Source organism: Rosa rugosa, chromosome 4, assembly GCF_958449725.1.
Source record: "Rosa rugosa chromosome 4, drRosRugo1.1, whole genome shotgun sequence".
Lineage (NCBI taxonomy): Eukaryota > Viridiplantae > Streptophyta > Magnoliopsida > Rosales > Rosaceae > Rosa > Rosa rugosa.
In genome coordinates, this window is record NC_084823.1 from 53,994,543 (window position 1) to 54,014,445 (window position 19,903).

Below are 19,903 nucleotides of genomic sequence, written 5' to 3' on the forward strand. Positions count from 1 at the left end.
GCAGATATGAGAGCTATATCAATGGCTGATGCCGAGCAAAATACCACAATTATCTTTGCAGAATCTAAGTTGTGGTGCTTAGCTACTTCAACAATTGCTTCTTGGTCAGGGCCAGCAATGTGCCCAATCTTCTGGAGTAGTGGGATCATTTTTGTAAGGAATGACTTTGCAGAGTTCATTGTTCCTAATTTATGCCAAAATGATAAAACTTTAGGCTGCTTGCTGGTGTTAGTCAAAGCGATCGCGAGAGAGGATGGACAAATTCCTGTGCTACTGAATGTTTGCAATTGTAAGGAGAAGATGTATATATAGGTAATGATTAATTAAACATATGCCGTCTTTGAGCGGCCGATGTTTCCAATGGTTCTAATGTACATGCTTTCGATGGGGCCAACATAGTATCAGACGATGACGATTGTCCTTTTAAGTCGAGGTGAAAGCAGTATAGACAGATGGGAAGTGAGTATCTGAGCTAAATCCAAACACACTCCTTCAGTACTCCTGCTCCATGTGTACGTGGATTTTTTTCTTCTTACATTTTCATTAATTCAGCTCAATCAAGAATTTTCCTTTTATCCTTTATAGAGTTCTCTCTCTTATTTTCAAACATTTCTTATTGATTGTTTCATTAAAATTCAGCTCAAAACGTAGGTAGGGGCTGTACATCAAAGTATCATCCTCGTCTTCGATGTTATTTTCTATTCCAACTATGCGTCTCAATTTTCGTTATAATATATTGATCGAGGATGTTCCGTTTCTGTATCATCTAAGAATAAAGTTCCCAAAACAAAGACCGGAAACATTGAAGCAGCTAAATTTAGTTAGTCTTTCTCTTGAAGCAGCTACTCTTTACTATTTTACTTTAGATATGAATTTGTAGCATATATATTACGGTACATCTGTTTATAATCTGCATAGTAATATATTCTGAACTCTTGCTCTGTTATTTAACTGTGAGCTAAATTCAATCAAATCACTCCATTAAAGAAAATTGGTGTTTTGTTTGACTTTGATTGTGAAGAAGTCCACATGATCATTACATACAAATAGCAATGAACAAAAAAAGGTGTCTTACAACGGGCGAATCTGATAAGATCCAGAGAGCTAGTACCCTTGTATTTCAACACTTAATTACTTGTGTAATTCATTATCACTTTCTTTATTTAATTTGCTGATCGATATCCATCAGTATCCTTTTTTGAGCATAGAAGTACCTACCTACAAAATATTATTACAAGGAAGGACACTACATAGATGAATTAGCAGGTAGCTAGTGTATTTAAACCAGCAGGGGAATGGGATTGTAATTCTTACGAAGAAGGCACTCACTCCAAAGAAGACGCCAATTCTGTGGAGTGCCACTGCTATTTGTCGACAGTTGGAATAAATTAATGTACTTAATTACGAAAAAAGAAGTAAATGCAAACAAGATTGCAAGCGCCAAGAAAGTAAAAGACTACAGGATATGTCATCGTTGTTGATGATGGAATGATAGGTAAGAATCAGACACAACGATTTAACGATTGTGTTTAGACTTTAGATGATGTTGTTTGGAGACTTGAATGTGTTAAAAGTTTTGTGACTCCATATAAGTTAACAATGTAAATAAGTCTCACATTATAAAAGCAACATAACAAATATGTAGATGCGAGTGTTTCACATGTGGTGATTATATTTAGCATGTGATCAATTGGATTACTTCATAAATCCTCTTGTGAGAGATCAAAAGACATTACTTTTAATTTGCAGTAATTGTCTTACTTAATTACACAAACTTATAAATTGACTTACTGTGAAGTTTACATGTCAATCTAAAATCTTTGTTATTAATTAACTTATTAAATTTTATCAATTTTAATTTCCATTTTAAAGTTTTAAGAAAAACTTATTATGTTTCGGAATAAGTAATGTTGTAGATTATTACTCGTTAAGTTTTTTTTATCATCAAATCTAATGATTAAGATATTTGAAACTTCACATGAGTTTGTGATATTTGTAAACGAACAAAAAAACCTAATATTTATTTTGTTCTGTAGAACCTGCTTAACTTTTTAAATAAAGTTATAAAGTAATTTTTTAAATATTGATCTAGCCAAATAACTCTCTCTTTCATAACCGGAGATTCTTATTAAAGTCGAGGTTTTAAGTTCGAATCTCGTAATCGTCTATATTATTTACATAAAAAATAAAATCATAAAAAAAAGAAAAGGATAATGATTTTTCTTTTTATACTTTGTTTGCATAAATTGAAGCAGCAGCTAACTTTAGTTGTCTCGTTCTTGTCTAAACTCCAAATCCTCGATTCTTCTTCTTCATTTTTGTTGAGAGGCCTAGTCTTTGTTAGCAGCTCAAATTCTAGAATGGCCAGTCGGCCGTCTCCGTCGTCTCCACCGTCGTCTGCTTCCAACTCCGACCACTCCCCCACTCAACCCCCCTCTCTCACTCCCACAAATCCGCACCCACAGGTTCTCTCTCTCTCTCTCTCTCTCTCTATATATATATATATATATATATATATATATATAGATATATATAATGGTCTGTGTAATGATATGTTTATGGGATTTTCTTTTTCATTTCATCTTCCTAATATGTCAAAGGCCGAGGCTGGAATCAACAATGGGGTTCTCAATGTCGACGAGAAAAAGCCTGCATCTTTTGAGTGAGTTCTTCTTTCCTTTTCTTATATTCAATTTTCTTTTTCTTATTTTTGAACATGTCTCACTTCCATGTTTAAGCTCAAAGTGGATGAAATCGATTGCAATACGCGAATACCATTAGTTTTTGTTGATGCTGTTATGAGATTGTTTTTGGTAGTTATGTATGTTATTAGATGAGGATTTTTGTGAGCAAGATGAAGACTTTGAGAAGAAATAGTGTGTTAAGGAGTGGACTTTTGGACATAAGCTTATTTATGTGTTTGTTATATTTTTGGCTAAGCGCGTATAATTTTGGGTAGAAATAGAAGGAGGAACTAGATCAAAGTGGATGGGTCCATTAAAGTTTGCACCTTTGACAATTTTGGCGTACTCCACTGAAAATTAGCCAAACATTTGAGTAACTTCATGAAAATTGATGGATTGTATTGGAACAGCTTTTTAATCTTTGTTCATAGAGCACCATAAATAATGTTGAGTTAAATACTGTTAAATACAAAGATTTTCAAGATTCATCAGAGAATGGGAATATCTTGTGTGAAGTGGTTGAATTTTAGAAAGTAGTTGTACTAAGAATGGTAATTCAAGCTGTTTCATACACTTCCAAAATTCAGCTGGAAACTCTAGTCTTCTCTCATCTTCTGCCCTCCAATTTTTTCTTCTGTGCAAGAGTTTTGAAATGCCTTCATCTGGTTTTCATGAGTTATTGCTTTGCATTTTCAGCATTTTTTTTTCTGGCCTTATACTAACTTAGACATTTATGCCTTCTTCTCTCCTTTGTATATGCACGCACATACAGAAATGGTACTGTTTTGTCTTAACCAGAACAAAGTTTTCTAGTTTGGACTAGGGACGGGGGAGTAGTCTTCCAAATTACATCTTAAATGGGAGTCTCTAGTGGTAGCCACTTAGCCGTTTCAAGTCTCAATCAGCATAATTAAACCACTCATCTTAAGTTGACTGAGGAGTATCCTCGGATGCAGTATGTAATTATACCTCATGTCCCAGATCCTCAGATCTCCATTGTAAACACATTCAGATTGACGAAACTTGTCAGTAGGCTTGAACTCTCAGTCAATTATTCTTGTTTTGCTGTGATCTAGAGAGGTCAGACACTTTGGCTTATCACCTGGTAATATGGATATTACTATGAACTTATAATTAGAATTACAGCGACTGTGTGTCATCACTACTTGTTTGTAGACCACCCATGGTCTAGATTTGCGGTTCCTATCACTGTTACAACTGTGATCCATTTGATGCCTTTTTCTGTATCTGTTGTTCTCTGTGTGAACTTAGCAGAAAGGTTTTCTGGTGCTGCCGTCTTTAACTTTATATTATTAATCTAAAACTAGACTGAATTATCTCCTATGTTCTTTGTTTGTGTTAGTGAGCTTCATACCGCAGACCACATCCAGAAGTTCAAGAAGTATGAAGCTGACTACACTCGTTGGTTGACTGCAAAATACTTCTCCAAGAAAACTCTTTATGGAGGTGTGCAACAATTTTTTCAAATCTAAAACAGCTTTAATAAGTAAATGTAATTTACAATGAATGTAAATCACTCCACTATTCAGAACTTGATCTACTTCGTTCTTGCAGGCAACATATTTGATGAAAATATGATAATACAGGATGAGGTTATAAAGTCAAGCAGGTACAGATTCATAAAAGCATGCAGTTTTTAATTGGAATTTCCAATACTGTTGCAGAAGCTAATGGTTTTAGTTGTTCTCTGTATAGGTGGCCTTGTACCAGGTCATATGCAGACCCAGTGCAGGGCTTTGAAGACCAGACCAGCAGCTGCTCACCTTCTACAACTACAGCCGAAACCTCACCTAACTTATCAAATGGGAAGCATCCAGTAAAGTAGAGAAGTTTGTTTCATGGTTGTGTTCTTACATTTTTGAGGATCTATTCATAGGATTTTGTACATGGACAAATATGTTTTGCATGCTAACTGAAGGACATGGCCCACAAAATACTGAATATCTCTAATCCAGTTATTAGAAATTTCTCTCATCTGTTATTATTTTTATTGATGCTTTTCCATGAGTATAACTAGAAATCTCTATGCTTTTCATTATATAGTCTAGTTAAAAGGTTACATCAATGAGATCAGCAAAGGTGACTTGAAGGGAAGAAACTCTCTCTTTTAGCTGAGCATTCCCCTGAAGAATCTGCTGGTTTACCTCTAACATTTGGATAAGCTTCCCAGATAGCTGATTATTTGCAACATAGAGCTGCTCCACCTCATGCTGGAGCTCTTGAATCTGCTTCTTCTTACGCATTCGCGACCTTCGTGCAGATTCCCTGTTGGAAGTCAGTCTCTTGAGCCTTCTTTCATGGTTAAGGCTTTGCTCCGCTGCGGCAGTTTTATCAAAACCAGTGTAGGTGTATGGTGACAAGTCATTGAATTGTGACATGGGGAAAATCTGAGTATGAGAAATTGTGGAGAGGAGTTGAGATGGAATAGTTTGATTAGCTAAGTAGTGGTGTGGCTTTGATTCATTTGGATCCATGAACAACTTTTAGGTGAATAAGCTATGAGGGAAGGAGAATAAGAGAGAAGTATTCAGAATGGGTTTTTAGAGGAAGAACCAAAGTAATTCTTATAGTGAGATTCTAGCAGCTATATACATACAAAGAGTCAAAGACGCAATCATATCAAGAGTTTTGTCGTTACATGAAGATCATGAACATCAGAAGGCATTTCCTGCAAGATTGCATGATGTTACCAACAAGAAACAAAAAAACAAACCTTTGCAGTAAATAGAGGAAATGGAAGATAATATGCAGAAATATGGGAACCATTTTGCTCATAGTGCTAAAAGTGTTAGGTAAAGTAGGTTTTTATTTTATTTTTGTAGTTGGAAATTTTAGTATATACCTTCAGACTTATCCAATGCTTAGACCATCATTAAACAGCTAGCACCAAGTGTTGTCGTCAGTTCTCATAACTTCTGGGAAATGTGGGGACTGGGAAGCCTCTTTCTTGAGGGAAAGAATTCAATTTCAGATTCCGGGTCTCTGTTTGGACCTCGATTTCTAATGATATTCAGCCTGTATCATTTTTCTTTACTCGATTTGTTTTAGATGCTTAATGATTTTGTTAGTTGATTTTAATACATTGTTTTGTTTCTGGGGAATGCTTGTTCGGTTTTGACAAACCATGATCAAACCTATGAATCCAGATAGCAGTTTATTCTGTCTCCGGGAATAGGTAAAACGCTTCTGATACAAAAAGAGTATAAAAGCTACTTGCCATTGATCAAAACAAAAACCAACTCACAAAGAAAAAAAGAATAAAGACAACAATTTGACTACACCGCCATTTTATTACATCATATGCTTGAACATTATAAGGAATCATCTTCCAGCAAAAACAAGCATAATAAATGTCTAAATGTTCAAAAGTAGTTAACATGATAACCATGAAAAATTACTCGAGTCATTGAACAATCTTACGCTATGACCAAAACAAATAAAGCATCACGAATCATATAATCCTCACAAAGAAAGGTAAACTCTATCTCTCTTTAACCCAAAGAGAGATACACTCTTCACCACATCAGTATCTACATTTTAAAAAACCTAATGCTTCAAGAAAGATTTCAAAATCATATCTGCCCAAAGTTCAGTCCATGAGCTGTCCTCTGGCTCCTCCCACGCTCATAAGCAGCATCATCGGTAGGTAACTCATATCGACAAACTGGACAGGTATTCCTAATGCGCAGCCAGGGCACAATGCAATCGCCATGGTACCTATGTGCACAAGGCAGCTTCTTTCCTTGTTCCCCGAGAGTAATATCATCCTTGCATACCGCACAGAGTGCATTACCCTTCTCCACATCCTCCTGAGTCACAACCACTGAAGGAAGAGTCTCGACAAAAGAATTAGCAGCCGGAGGCCTGCCCATCACCACATTCTCATTCTCGGAAAACTGCCCAAACAACATATCATATTCGGCAGTGTAGATGTAGTCATCGTGATCACCAGGGAAATGTTCAGCGTCATGGTCCAGCTCCTGATTCGGCTCCCAATTGCGGGAATTCAACAACACTTCCCATTCCAAATTCCCCAGAGCTTCAACTCTCTCCACACTCACTTCCTCCTCAGGAGCAGCCATTGCCGAGAGAGAAACCGAAACAGACCCCGCTTCCTCCTCATTATCAGGATCAACCAACATTCCGAAAACCTCTTCCACCCTACCATCAACTTCTTCCCACTCAAACTCCTCATTACTCTCCCTCTGCTCCTCCAATCGAAGCGAATCCCAGCACAGAGGAACCCCCGTTTCGTCATCGAAATCACCATGAACATGGTCCTCACCATACTCCTCCTCCGAATGCAAATCAAGCCCAATAACCCCATTATCATCCTCATCAGACTCGGATCCAAACCCAACGAGCCTCACGCAGCTCTCAAACGGCTCCACCCTACCTACAGAAGACGTCGCCTCACCGGATTCCGACCCGGAAACCCTCCTTCCCACAAAGAAGTCATCTTCATCAGGATCATCAAAACAATTCCTAAAATCTAACCCTAAACTCAAATCCAGATCCAACCCATCATCCATATCGCAGTTCCCCTCCACAACCCCAAAATCGGAGTCGCCGGAGACCACAACGGAACGGGCCGTTACCTGAGACTGCTCGACGCGCTGCTGGAACAGATCCATGACGAAACTGACCTGGTTCTCGCGGTCCGACGACAAGTCGTCGGTGTTGGAAATGGAATTGGGCTCCGAAACGACGTCGTCGTCGCGGTTGTTCCGCTCGGCGTGGATTGTGGAATGGTACTGGGAAAAGATGTCGTCTTCGCCGTCGAAGTCTTCGTCGTCTTCTTCGTGGACGGTGATGAACTGGGCCGGCGGGAAAACGGGATCGGAGGAGATGTAGAGGTCGAAGTCGTTGGAGGACCAGTAGGGGAGGGATTCGAAGGCTGGGTTTTCTTCAAGGTCGTGGATTTGAAGGTAGGTGACTTCCGCCATTGGTGAAATTTGGAGTTTGGGGTTTTTTTTGGGGAATTGGGTTTTCTTCTCAGGCGGCTTGTGAATCAGAGATTTGTGAAGCGAAGCACATTTTCTGGGAAGGTTTTAACGGAGCGGGAGGGGAAATGACGGAAATGTCCATCTGGTTTTTGTGGTAATAGGCTTTGCGTGTTTTGGTTGGTGGATTTGAGTGCGCCGTCTTTTTCACCACTTCCGGGAACGAGGGGAACTAGAGATGTTTCCTTTTTTGTCACTACATTTGCCGACGGTGGGGACGTCCGGAAAATGTGCTCTATCATATTTTGCTTTTTCTTCATCGTTATTTCGGCCAACAACAACCGTTGATCTAAAAGTTCTCGTAGAGTACCTTAACATTAAGAGTCTTCATCAAAGACTATCCCTTACTGTATGAAACTGTCTTGCAAAGCAATTGCTTGAGGTGAAAAGTGTTCCGACGACAGTGTTATCATCAACAAAAAGTAAGCCCGATGCAAAGTGTGGTCTTTGTTTGGCTTGCGAAAGGAAAATCAATTCTTTTAATTTTTACATGCAACTGGTCCGGCACATAAGACATTTGTGAGTGCCGAATTAGACCTCAGGGTGTGCTTTTTTCTTTCTAGAAGGGCGTTGTATTTGTAAGTTTATTTGCTTAGACCTTAACATACTTGCTCTATACTTGACAACAATGACCAATCATTTTCTTTTCAATAAGCCAAAAAAAGAAGTGTGTATTACAATCTTATATATTAACAAGCTTGACGATTACATAATTCAATGTCCTCTTCAGTGCTCCGTTCATTAGCCTACATCTCACCTCTTCTATTGGCATACATGCAACTCTCATAAAAATAAAAAATAAAAAATTGAAAAATAGAAATAAAACTGATAAATCTTTGTCTGGGAGGGATTACTTAGAATGCTAACCTATGTTTATAATCTACTCACTTGACCGATTTCTTGAAGAACGGATTCGATGGGCGGTGAGCTTTCACCTGATCTACTTCTTCCTTCTTCTCTATGTCTTGACTGTTTGATCGCTTTAGAAATGGATTAGACGGGCGATGTGACTGTTGTGCCTTAGGCATTTCCCCTACCTTCTTCATGTCACCTGCTGCATTATTCACCTCTGCACCAGCAGTTTCCCTCTCAGTCGTCGTCGACTTCTCAAGATCAGTTTGTTTTTCTTGTGTTTTCGCTGTTCCAACATTAGCTTCTTGTGTTTTGGCTTTCTTTAGAAACGTAGGAGCTGACAATTTTGGTGCTGGTAATGGAATATCATTCCCTGATAACTTGCTTTTCTCGGTAGAGGATGATGCATTGTAGTTTGGGTTTGGGACAGTTGTTTGCAATGGTTCTTTACTATCATTGAGCAACCTTTCCTGTTTGAAGGCCAAGAGCATAAGAAACTGAAGAATGAATATGGAAACACACAGTTTCCAATGTGGCTAACTTTGGTGGAGATATGGAGCAGACTCATAGTTGGAATTGAAAGCTTACCTCCAATATGCTATTGAACCTTTCAGCCAAGTTAGGTAGCTTCAGAGAAGTAACAATCTTAATTGCACCCCTAACTGATTTTTCCAGGGATAGATGCTTCACAAGTTCAGTAGCCCTCACAAGCTTATCTCCTGAAAACAGCCACCAGAAGCAAAACCATAACTTTAAATAATTTTCTTTTTTTTTTCACTTTGTTGGAATCAAGATTATTGCTAGAGGTTAAATTGTAAAACAAAGCAAACACTCACCATGGCAGCAGGATCCAATAAGCCTCAATATACATTGATCTTGAGCTGTTTCCAATTTAAAAGCTTCATCATCAAGTGAACTGGTGTCTAAACCTGCAGCATCCATTTCTTCTATTTGCTTTTGAATCTGTAATTTAAATAAATGCAATCATCTCAGCCAGTGAACAGCAGTAGGTAAAATATGTATTATACCAAGCTAACGAATTGAAAAAAAAAATGTCATGCCAGCCTGATGAGTTCTGGAGGGAGAAAAGGACAAACCTGTACGAGATGCATGTCGTTTAGTATAAATGCATTTTCAAGGGCTTCTGCTCCTAGATCAGAGGATGCAAGAGGAATTGAAAAATTTAGTAGAGTGAGCACTGGTTTGGGCAACACCTGAAAAAGGAGGATTGTCAAGATATGATTTACAAAAGAAAAAATTTGAGACGACTAAGGTAGTGGCTATCTCTACCTGTGGATATAACTCGGGGCTTTTGCAAACTATACAAAATAGTTGTCTTGCATTCAAACCGATCACCCAATAGTTTTCATCTGACTTCTTGTCTTTACTAGCACTGCCAATCAGATATTTTCTGTTAGATCAAATGCCAAAATACAATACTGTCTGGGAGATTCATATATAAAGAATCATTCCATATAAGTTCTTTAGCTGAAGAATTGTAAACCTGAAGAGCGGGAACCAACTGCCACCATATTCACTTGTAAAAACTCTCAGCACACCCTGTGAACAAAAGAAAAAACAGTCATATTCAAGTTTAAAAAGCAATATATTAGTCATAGTAATAGCACAATTTAAAGGTAGAGTGAAAATACCTTGGAGTCATAGGAGCTTAATTTCCCTTCTTCACTAAAGCCAAACCATGTTAAACTTGAACCAGGAGTCAGAGGCAGACGTCCTCTAAGAGGCTGGCTACTATTATTTATGTTAAGTACCCTAAATTCAAGCACCTGCATGTTTCAGAAGATAAGAATTTTATATCAGAAATGAAAGTACAGTGAGAAAATAAGTGCAAACCATAAGCCAGTAAAAATGTATCTTCCTACTGCAGACAGCTCTTTAACAAGAGGATAGTTGTACTTAAAGGTTATGAATTATGGAAATGGAATCAACAACTTCAGGACTCAATAATGTTGGAATTTGCCTACATATCTTGGTAAAAAATGGTGACTAGAGTCAGCAGTCTAATAAACTGAAATGGAGTATCACTTGAAAATTAAACCTGTTCATTTGAGGGAAGACTGTCTGAAGCATGAGTGACAATGGCAAGCTCATCCATGAAGCCTGATGCAGTCACCACAGGTCCATCGAGGGAGAGAACATGTCTCTGCATTGAAATGCATTCAGCAAAATAGAATGTTGAGAAACTAAAATTACGACCATTAACAATTTCTTTCCCCCAAAATGAGCTTAATTAACTGTGGACTGAAATATGAGTATAAGTTTGTCAGCAAACCTGCAAACCACCAATGGTGAAGATGCGGATCAAGTTAAGACTAGTAATTGCTGCCACCCAAGTTGTACCAAGTGCCACAACCTTCACTTCTTCCCCTTCCAATCGCATAGACCACTAATTTCACATCACATATCAAAAGTCAGCATATACAAAAATTCTAACATTCATCATGGCAACGGTCAATACTTGGATAGGCCATCTGCATGTTTAAACTACCAGAATATTGCATGAAGAATACTTTTTGAATTTAAATGAAAGTATCTAACCTCGCTATTGTTTGCCCAGCTACTAAATGGGCGATACATGAGAGTGCTCATGTTCTTTTCACCCTTGCAGGGATTTGCAAAAACACTTCCATTCTCATTCAGTGAAGCCATTGTAAAACCAAAATGGTCTGTCATTGATGGAACTCGTGGACCTCGGCTTGTATCATGAAAATCTATCTGTATCCACATAATAAAACATCAGTATGAGATAAGGCACTTGGGCACTCCTAGTCCTGAAGTCCTGGCTAACAAAACAATTTTCACTGAAAGTGGCTGTGTTGGGAGGGAGAGAGTTTATCAAACTTAAGGCATAGGTTACCTCAATATGGGAGTACCCATCGTATTCAATCGTAGTTATAGCTCCAAGCATGTTGTAGCACAAAAAGCGCCTTTTTCCAGGCTGCACAGGAGTGGCCCCTGGCTGAAATGCCTCCTGCATTTTTGGCCTGGCAGATGACAGTCTGCTTCTTAATCCCTCATTCCCATTGTCAGTGCTTTCACTATGATTCCGACGTGCTTTTTTATGGGATTCAACTTTAGGGGACAGACCAAAGTCATCATTATCATCCTCATCTAAATCTCTCAGAGAGTCAGACTGCTTGCTTAGTCTTTTCCGGCTAGGTGGCTTAGACTCCTCATATGTATCTTCACCAAGATCACTTAAACTACCAGATGTACTAATATCCTGACCCTCGTCTTCGTCTTCATCAAACAAAAGTAGACCATTATTAGATTGATTCGGAACATCTTCAGTGGGAGATTTCATTGATGAAGGAATCACTGCTTCCCACACACCATACCTGCCCATACAATCAATTACAGCTAGGACATTGTCAATTGGCTTCCACGCCAAGCAAGTTATCCTCTCATCAAATTTATGCCTGCCAATATCCTGCTTCCGATCAACATCCCAGATGAGAACCTGCTTATCCAAGCCAGAGGTAGCCAAGTATTTTCCATTAGGAGACCAAGCCAAGGCACAAATAGACTGTGTATGTTCACCTCTCAATGTAAAGAGCTTCTCAGCAGTGTCTTTATCATACACCACAACATCATTTCTCACTCCTGGAACAGCTAACATCCGTCCATCAGGACTCCAGCTCAGTACATTCAACACAGAAAGGTCTAAACCAGAGTTAGGAGCTACGCTTTTAAGGGTGTGCAATGTGCTTCCAGATTGGAGTTCCCAGTATACTACAGTCCCAGTTGAATCGATGGATGCCATGTATTCACTTTGGGGATCAAAACCTAAGCCGGTTACAGGTCCTTTGTGTGCTTTGAGAACCTTTGAAATTGTACCGTCTACTGTGTTAATAAGTTTAATGCCATCATCATCACCAGCAGCGGCCAAGAGTGTCCCTGACTTATTGAACGCAAGGGCACGTATTGGCAGCGTGAATCTGGTAATATTAGTCTCAAACTCTCCACCTGACAGTAAAAAAACAATCCAACCAAAAATTCAAACAATCATAAGATGATTAGACATTGCCACAGAGTATGCAGAACCCCATTTCATCAAACAAATAAAACCCGAATTTTGTAGAACTTGGAAATTTATTCCTCTAACATTCACATCCAAGAGTGACACAGAGATTTTTAACAGTAAAATGCTTGCAATGAGCTTCAATTTTTTGAAAGATTTATGTACTGAGCTATTTAACCCAACAAATCCATGCAATTCCAAACAATTCACACATCAAATTAAATCTACCAAGTCTAATTTGACAACAAAAACTTCCAACACAAACCCTAAACCCTAAAATAGCCCCAATTTCTAAATATCCGTCAAGCACAAAATTGGCCAGAAATGGAAGAAAGTTGAAATTACTGACTAGGAAACTTGTAGAGCTTGACGGAGTGGTCGACGGAGCCGGAGGCGAGGCAGGTGGCGTTGGGGCTCATAGCGAGCGCCGTGACGCCGTCGCGGTGGTTGCGGAGGAGCTTCGGCGGACATGTGGAGAGTAGAGCGTTGTGGACGGCGATTGAGGCGTCGGAGGAGGAGGCGGTGACGGAATGGAAGCCTTGCTGGTCCCACACGACGGAGCAGAAGGACGGCTTTCCGGCGCTGCTCGCCGATTTGTGGATCTCGCGGAGTTTCACTTGCCGGACCTTCATGATTGGGCTTTCTGATGGATCTCGGAAATTTGGGGTTTGATGGCCTTCTCTTAGTTCGTAAATTCTTTTTTCGATTTTTGGTTTAGGGAAGCTAGTTGACACTTGACAGAGAAAGGTCAGTGTGGGTTTTGGCGGGAAAATGGGGTTGGGATTGCGCGGGTTTCTTTCGGAAATTTTCTTTGTTTTTTTATGGGCTGTAATGGGCTTTTGGAATTGTAGATCACTACAATGTTCCATGATCCAAAAGTAAGTGAGTCTACGTTCACAGAAAAAATGTGGTGTGATTTTTCAACACTCTTAACAATCGACGTTAGAACTTTTTAACAAAAATTGTTTTCTGTCAAAACTCATGATTTCACCCAAAATTGTGGATTATAGCACACAGTTTTTAGGCCAAAATTTTATCTTCTTATTTTCTCATCAAAATATTCTCATTAATAAATTATATTTTTTAAGTAATTCTATAATTGACGGATCTCAAAAATCTTAACCCGATTTTCATTTACAATTTTATAAAGACAGAAAACCAGAAAAGCCATTAAAAATAATTGAGACGAGATTTTTGAGGTCTGCTGCTTGGAGAAACTCATAAAAATCTTGTTTTACCAATTGTGATATTATGGCATAGGAGAATTTCAATAAATAAAAAGGGTGTTACAAGATTTGACGTGTTTTTGATATACCACGACATGTCCAAACGCGTAAAAACATGTCAAGACCATAATGGCACTAAACATGCGACCTCAATCTTAATAACAAGACCAAACCAACGTATTTTGGTTAATGCAATCCACTAGCTACATTGGATGATAGGAGCAACAATCTTCCAAAAGACGACTGCTACAATAGTGCAATATACTTTCCGACCAAAAACAAATGCCAGTTTCTCAGTGTTTTTTAGTGGAATAAAGCTCATAATTGTCGGTGGCAACAAAATATGCATCAGACCGGTTAGGTTTCTTAGTTTCCTACCATGCCTTTCTTTTTCTTTTCTTTTTTTTATAAGACTATGTTCTTATGTCAAACCATGCATTGGTACACACATTCGTCTAATTTCAAAACATTATAGCCCATATATTAAAGTTAATTGGTTCCATGTGACAGTGTTGTTACAAAGGCAAACCAACTTCTTCATTTGAATCCCTATGTCTGAACGCCAAACTCGCAAACCAAGCCAAAATGCTATTTCCCATTGAAATTTATGGTGCAAACTTTTCACATCCACATAACATTCAGAATCCCTACATACTTATAATTAAAACAATCTTACCGTACTTTCCATGTACAGTAAGATTGTTTACCAAGTCATGGCATATATTGGTATCGGAATGCGACTGAAGTTTACCAAGTCAAGTCTAGCAAGCACTGTAAGATCAAGAAGCTTGATGAATAGTTAAAAAAAAACACAAGTTGTAGAATTTTAAACAAAACACATGAAATTTGCAGCTCACACGAGGCAATTCAGTCAAATGTAGAATATGATAGCTAGCAGCCTTTTATAAAAGTTAACAAATAAACCAGAATAATCAACCTTTTTACACTTAAATATACCACCTCAAGCCTAAGATCGAGGACTACTGTGTTAAGGTGTGGCGCATGTGATTCTTTATGTCTAGTTAAACTCACTTTTACCTGTTCATTTTACACGCACCTTATATATTATATATGTGTATATAATATATGTATATATGTGGGTATAAATATTATATATCTACCCTAACTGGGTTTCTGTACGCGGTAACCAAAAGAAAAAGCGCAGACCCCGGCGGTTGCATGCATGGCGGCAAATCGACAGGCGCTGAACACCGTATCTTCCACATTCCACGCGATCGCAACCCTTTTTAACCAAACAAATAGTTATAAACTCAGAGAAGCCAATCGATTAACAGTATGCAATTTCAACTCGTCAATTTGAATGCGGCTTTGTTCTTGTGTTTTTGAACTAGCTATTTCGGGTCACTGTGTTCGACCCTTGTCCCCAGGTAACCACACTGGCCTGCCATAACATATATATTATAACCAGACACGGAGAAAAAGGCCGGTGTTGATAACTGTAACTTTGACCTGGGTTTTGGCGTCGATGAGACGATGACTCTATATATAAACAGAGGAGGCTCCTCTTGCCCTTCATACAATTCCTCTCCCTTTTGAAGTTAAACTGGCTAGGCGTGGCTCAAGCTCATAGAGGAAAATCATATATATATATCAACACAAAGATGGTGTCTTTAAGCTTCAATATTATCACCTTTCTAGTACTAATGGCGCTCCCCCTGCTACATGTAACTCAGTCAGCTAGCACTGCAGGTACGTACTTAATATAACAATATGCTTATTCATGCATCAGTTGTGTATATCTCTTGGTAGCTTAACTTTGCGTTTTAGTGTTGGTGGTGGTTCATTAGTAGGAGAGCTAGTGGTATATTACTAGTGTACGATGGTTTTAACTTCATGTGCTAATTAATTTACATTTCTATGCACATAATGCATATATGTAGCGATTTTTATTTATGCATTGACCGGTTGAATTATTACTCATCTCTAGAATAAACTGAAATTACTTCTCTACTTTGTAGATATGAGTGAAGTACCGGCTTCTGGTGATCATGAAACTATTAAACCAGTAGTTGTGCCAAGAATGGGCACCCTGAATATGAATCAACAGGTACCATTTATTGCTAATATTGCTGCTGATTTTAACATGTGGTCCTTGCTAGCTTGTGCGTGAGTTTTTGTATTTAGCTAATCCATCAACAATTCTGTAATAAATATCGACCCATTTGCAGGAAACCTATGAAGTTTCAAACAGGAGATTTCTTGGGAGGAAGATGATGTTTAAAAGGATTTTGGGAACGGTAAAAGAGGAAGCAGGATACTTAAATGGAGGACAATCTTCCAAGAGTACTGCTACTTCATCAGGTTCTGCGCATCCTGTCAAAAACAGTATCAATATCGATGTACGACCACAAAGATTGAGAAACATTAGTAGAGGACGTCCTCATACTCATCGCCGTGTGAAGGTGAAAATAGCTGGTAACTTTATACCTTTGAATGCTGATTATCATGTTCCGAGACCTCACCCGCCCAAGAATAACTAACTAACAGCCAGTAGTCCTCAGCAGTACGTAGTTGTATGAAGACTACCGAAAATTTTGTCACACACTTCATCTCATATCGTAGGTTTTTGGCAATGTTTTGCTACGTATGATTATCAAGAGTTTTGACATACGTACGTACTTAGGTTTTGGATGTCATACTTGTATGTATGGAGTAGCTAGCGGTTTCATGTTAATCAAAGATATTTTATTCTAAGTTCATTTTGTTTTAGGTCAAACTTCGACGGGTACAACCGTACAAGAGAAAAAATAATAATAAGCATGTGCTTTGGCTAGTCACCGGAAAAGTGAACCTCGTCCAAAGAATGGTCATCAAATGAAACAAGAAAAAAAAAATAGCATGGCCACAATTGCATAATTTGCATCAGTACAATTAGCGTGATAATATTGGTACAACCTTGCCGGCGAATTGCAATTACCTTAAGCACAACAAACGTAGAAGATAGGTTCTTTAGCTATCAGCTAGACATAGCCCCATAGGCACAGGATCAATGATTTGATGGCATATTAATCAGTTTTGATTGAAACCACTCATTATCAATGTTTTTTATGCAAATTTTAGTAACCGAAGTTTTAGTCACACCTACCGCTTTTCAAATTTTCTAGCCTACGAACACTCCCAAGCTCAGATTTCTCGCTTCGCAGGCTGCTGGTAGTTGTTCATTAGTTATTCGACAGAAAGGGACATACAATTGTTGTCGTTGGTCTCAATAAGTTCTTAACAGCACCGTTCCCTCTATTTTGAGACATACAAATTGCGTGCGAAAGAGACAAACGACTGGTTTTCTGTGAATTTAAATATAGGAATTAATATTGCACGTAAAACATGCGCATCAGATACGAAATTAAGTGACTGTGACCCTTCACTCACTTTCTTCTTTTCTCACCATCAAGTTGGAAGCTGTGAATTCCCTAAAACAGTCTTACTGTAGCGTGCTTTCGAATTTTCGAATTTTTACGAGAAGAAGAATATAAGTCAAGGAAAAAGTCTCAAATATTGAAAAGAAAAGAAAGGAAGGCCCACATAAATTATAGTACTGTTGTTATGAGATTTGAATTATTATATTAATCGAAATAAACTTTTCCTTCAATTTCCATTTTGTTTGGATTGCAAGTTATTACTTAACGCTGGTTGATTTGATCCACCAACCCGTCCAACTCCTTCACTGAACTTCCGCCCTCTCTGACGGTCTCCAATGCCGCTTCACGCAGCGCCTTCACTCGCTCCCTGATCCCGACATGCTTCTCACTCACCGAATCCGCCACAGCTCGTGCCAACGCATTTGCGTCGGGCACAGTCCGTGCACCCTCGCAAACCCTAATCCCTACTTTTAATTGTTCCACCAACAATGTGGCGTTGCTAAATTGGTCCGCCCCCATCGGCCAACACAGCAACGCCACGCCCGCCACGACCCCCTCGAGCACAGAGTTCCACCCGCAATGTGTCAGGAATGCACCGACGGCCCTGTGCTTCAAAATCACCACTTGAGGCGCCCACCCTCGGATTACGAGCCCCCTTCCCGCTACTCGATCTTCAAACCCTTGCGGCATCGCGCAATCCCCACCCTCCACGTGTCCTCCCTTGGTGGGCTCCTTCACACACAAGACGAAATGGACCCCACTATTCTCCATCCCCAACGCCAGCTCCCTCACCTGATCGTTGGTCAACACCGCCTGACTCCCAAAGCAAACGTAAACCACCGTCCGATCCTCCCGCGCGTCCAGCCACGACTTTATCTCCTCCACCGAAACCGAACCGGACCCGCCCCTCTGTACGGGCCCTGACGGGTCATCATTTTCCGGAGGGAGCAACGGCCCGACGGCCCAAACCCGATCGTGCCCCAAATCCTTCCTCAAATACTCCAAATAAACTCGCTCCAGCTCGGTGAACGAGTTCACCACCAGCCCCCAGCTCTCCATATTCCCCCAAAACCCTTCTTTGATAAATTCCGAAACCGGGTCTCCCGCCACGTACGACCTGTACACGGTGGAGAGCTGCCACCAGGGGTATTTCGGACAATTCGGAACCTCCGGGAACGAGACCACCTGGCTCTCATCATTAGGGTCGTCTTTTTTAGGCATGTTCCGCCACAGACCGTAAATAACGGAGAGCGCGAGCGCCCCGGACGGCGAGAACTCAAACCTTTTAATCCCGAGTTCTTGAGCGAGGTGGTGGGTCCAGCCGAGGAACATGTCGGAGATGATTGCGGAGGGAGGGTCGGGGTGGGACCTGAACCACTCGACTATGGGGCGGTGGAGATCATGCAAGGCGCACATCATGGAAACGAAGGCGTGGATGGGGAGGTCTTTTACGTTTTCGAAGCCGGGAGGGATGGAGGGGTGGGGAGGGAAAGGGAGAACTAGGGTTTTGATTGAGGGGTGTTTGGAGAGGATGGGGTTGAGGATGGGGAGGTTTTTGGGGGTGACGAGGATGGTGATGGAGACGCCGCGGGTGGCGAGTTGGTGGGTTAGATCGAGGAGAGGGAGCATGTGACCTTGTGCAGGGTAGGGGAACACCAGGACGTGGACTTTGGCGGTGGTGGTCATGGCGGTGATCGGAGTTTCTGTGGTTTTTGGTTCTGAAATATTGTAATGAAATGAGAGAGACAGGGAAGTTGGTTTGGGCTTTGGTGAAAGGGAAGGTGCTGGTTGTTGTTTATGAGAGAGGAGACACGTTGATGCTGGAAGAGTAGCAATCGGTCGTTATATTCGGTGGGTGTCGGCCGTGTCGTTGTCGATCACCTATCAATTTTGTCAGAAAAAAAAAAAAAAAAACTGATGTAGATATTTCGTTTCTTTTATCGAGTAAGTAATTAAGTCTAAGATTTGACTTGCCACAGAAAACAGATCTTGACAAAAAAGGGAAAAATCCTGGGATTTAATTCCTTTCTAGGTATATTAATTAGCCGATTGATGCATGACCATTACTAGGATTAGTAACTAACACATTTGTAATCACATCGATATGCTGGACTTGTGCGAAAACGAAAAGCTATGTTGGACAAAACGTTCTTGATTTACCATTATTAGATTACTATAAAGGTACCGTTTGATTTGCAAAAATAAAATTAATTTTTTAGTCTTTTTCATGGAAAAGAAAATTAAAGAAAGTTATTGAGAAAGTTGTGAAAAAAATTATAATTAATGCAATAAAAATTATGGAAAGTAAGTACTAAATGCAAGAAAATAAAAGGTGAAAATGAATAGTTCCCCCATATTTTCCCTTCCTTCGGGAAAATATTTCATTTTCTTTTGCATCCCAAAAACAAAAAATGATTGAGTTTCTTTTCTCAATGCTCCAATTCCATTAACCAAATGAGGTCTAGATATTGTAGGTGAAGGAATTTCTTGGTCTCCGTCGTTATTTCTTGATTCAATAGTAGTAAAAAATGAGGGACTGTTTGCCATTCAAAGCACCACTAAGTCTCCTAAAAAAATAAAAATAAATACACCACCAAGTCCAAAACACTTGAGTTGAGCATGTACATTCATGCCACCTGACGTTGTCGGCATAACAACTAGAAAAACAGGTCTTTTCACACGGATTGATTATGTG

At 39.6% G+C, this 19,903-nt stretch overlaps 6 protein-coding genes across 6 annotated transcripts; 2 read left to right on the forward strand and 4 right to left on the reverse strand.

The window, feature by feature from the left end:
- Nucleotides 1-2,256: 2,256 nt before the first annotated feature.
- On the forward strand, nt 2,257-4,695 carry LOC133743284 (uncharacterized). The gene is made up of 5 exons (XM_062171151.1): nt 2,257-2,465; nt 2,601-2,662; nt 4,048-4,151; nt 4,260-4,314; nt 4,401-4,695. Exons 1-5 carry the CDS (start codon nt 2,361-2,363, stop codon nt 4,528-4,530), a joined length of 456 nt encoding a protein of 151 aa, XP_062027135.1. The 5' UTR covers nt 2,257-2,360; the 3' UTR covers nt 4,531-4,695.
- A 58-nt stretch (nt 4,696-4,753) lies between these two features.
- LOC133745034 (basic leucine zipper 43-like) lies at nt 4,754-5,179 on the reverse strand. The gene has a single exon (XM_062173036.1). It carries the CDS (start codon nt 5,177-5,179, stop codon nt 4,754-4,756), a length of 426 nt encoding a protein of 141 aa, XP_062029020.1.
- A 784-nt stretch (nt 5,180-5,963) lies between these two features.
- On the reverse strand, nt 5,964-7,795 carry LOC133743283 (uncharacterized). The gene has a single exon (XM_062171150.1). It carries the CDS (start codon nt 7,649-7,651, stop codon nt 6,278-6,280), a length of 1,374 nt encoding a protein of 457 aa, XP_062027134.1. The 5' UTR covers nt 7,652-7,795; the 3' UTR covers nt 5,964-6,277.
- Nucleotides 7,796-8,360: 565 nt separating this feature from the next.
- Nucleotides 8,361-13,342, reverse strand: LOC133745517 (protein ENHANCER OF LHP1 1). The gene is made up of 12 exons (XM_062173603.1): nt 12,952-13,342; nt 11,439-12,547; nt 11,120-11,296; nt 10,854-10,967; nt 10,620-10,724; nt 10,213-10,347; nt 10,065-10,120; nt 9,851-9,953; nt 9,658-9,774; nt 9,397-9,523; nt 9,149-9,279; nt 8,361-9,030 (listed from the first exon to the last, which is right to left on the reverse strand). Exons 1-12 carry the CDS (start codon nt 13,232-13,234, stop codon nt 8,593-8,595), a joined length of 2,895 nt encoding a protein of 964 aa, XP_062029587.1. The 5' UTR covers nt 13,235-13,342; the 3' UTR covers nt 8,361-8,592.
- A 2,053-nt stretch (nt 13,343-15,395) lies between these two features.
- LOC133742825 (uncharacterized) lies at nt 15,396-16,506 on the forward strand. Its single transcript, XM_062170506.1, has 3 exons — nt 15,396-15,538; nt 15,808-15,896; nt 16,018-16,506. The coding sequence occupies exons 1-3, from the start codon at nt 15,451-15,453 to the stop codon at nt 16,327-16,329; spliced, it is 489 nt and encodes a 162-aa protein (XP_062026490.1). The 5' UTR covers nt 15,396-15,450; the 3' UTR covers nt 16,330-16,506.
- Nucleotides 16,507-17,313: 807 nt separating this feature from the next.
- Nucleotides 17,314-19,022, reverse strand: LOC133707274 (UDP-glycosyltransferase 89B2). Its single transcript, XM_062132836.1, has one exon. It carries the CDS (start codon nt 18,892-18,894, stop codon nt 17,470-17,472), a length of 1,425 nt encoding a protein of 474 aa, XP_061988820.1. The 5' UTR covers nt 18,895-19,022; the 3' UTR covers nt 17,314-17,469.
- Nucleotides 19,023-19,903: the final 881 nt, after the last annotated feature.

Coding starts and splice junctions, on each gene's coding strand:
- LOC133743284 (XM_062171151.1), top strand. CDS start 2,361: ATGGCCAGTCGGCCGTCTCCGTCGTCTCCACCGTCGTCTGCTTCCAAC. Junction 2,663..4,047: donor AAAAAGCCTGCATCTTTTGA/GTGAGTTCTTCT, acceptor TGTTTGTGTTAG/TGAGCTTCATACCGCAGACC. Junction 4,152..4,259: donor CAAGAAAACTCTTTATGGAG/GTGTGCAACAAT, acceptor TCGTTCTTGCAG/GCAACATATTTGATGAAAAT.
- LOC133745034 (XM_062173036.1), bottom strand. CDS start 5,179: ATGGATCCAAATGAATCAAAGCCACACCACTACTTAGCTAATCAAACT.
- LOC133743283 (XM_062171150.1), bottom strand. CDS start 7,651: ATGGCGGAAGTCACCTACCTTCAAATCCACGACCTTGAAGAAAACCCA.
- LOC133745517 (XM_062173603.1), bottom strand. CDS start 13,234: ATGAAGGTCCGGCAAGTGAAACTCCGCGAGATCCACAAATCGGCGAGC. Junction 10,968..11,119: donor GCTGGGCAAACAATAGCGAG/GTTAGATACTTT, acceptor ATGTGAAATTAG/TGGTCTATGCGATTGGAAGG. Junction 9,280..9,396: donor TATTGGATCCTGCTGCCATG/GTGAGTGTTTGC, acceptor GGCTGTTTTCAG/GAGATAAGCTTGTGAGGGCT.
- LOC133742825 (XM_062170506.1), top strand. CDS start 15,451: ATGGTGTCTTTAAGCTTCAATATTATCACCTTTCTAGTACTAATGGCG. Junction 15,539..15,807: donor TCAGTCAGCTAGCACTGCAG/GTACGTACTTAA, acceptor TCTACTTTGTAG/ATATGAGTGAAGTACCGGCT. Junction 15,897..16,017: donor CCCTGAATATGAATCAACAG/GTACCATTTATT, acceptor ACCCATTTGCAG/GAAACCTATGAAGTTTCAAA.
- LOC133707274 (XM_062132836.1), bottom strand. CDS start 18,894: ATGACCACCACCGCCAAAGTCCACGTCCTGGTGTTCCCCTACCCTGCA.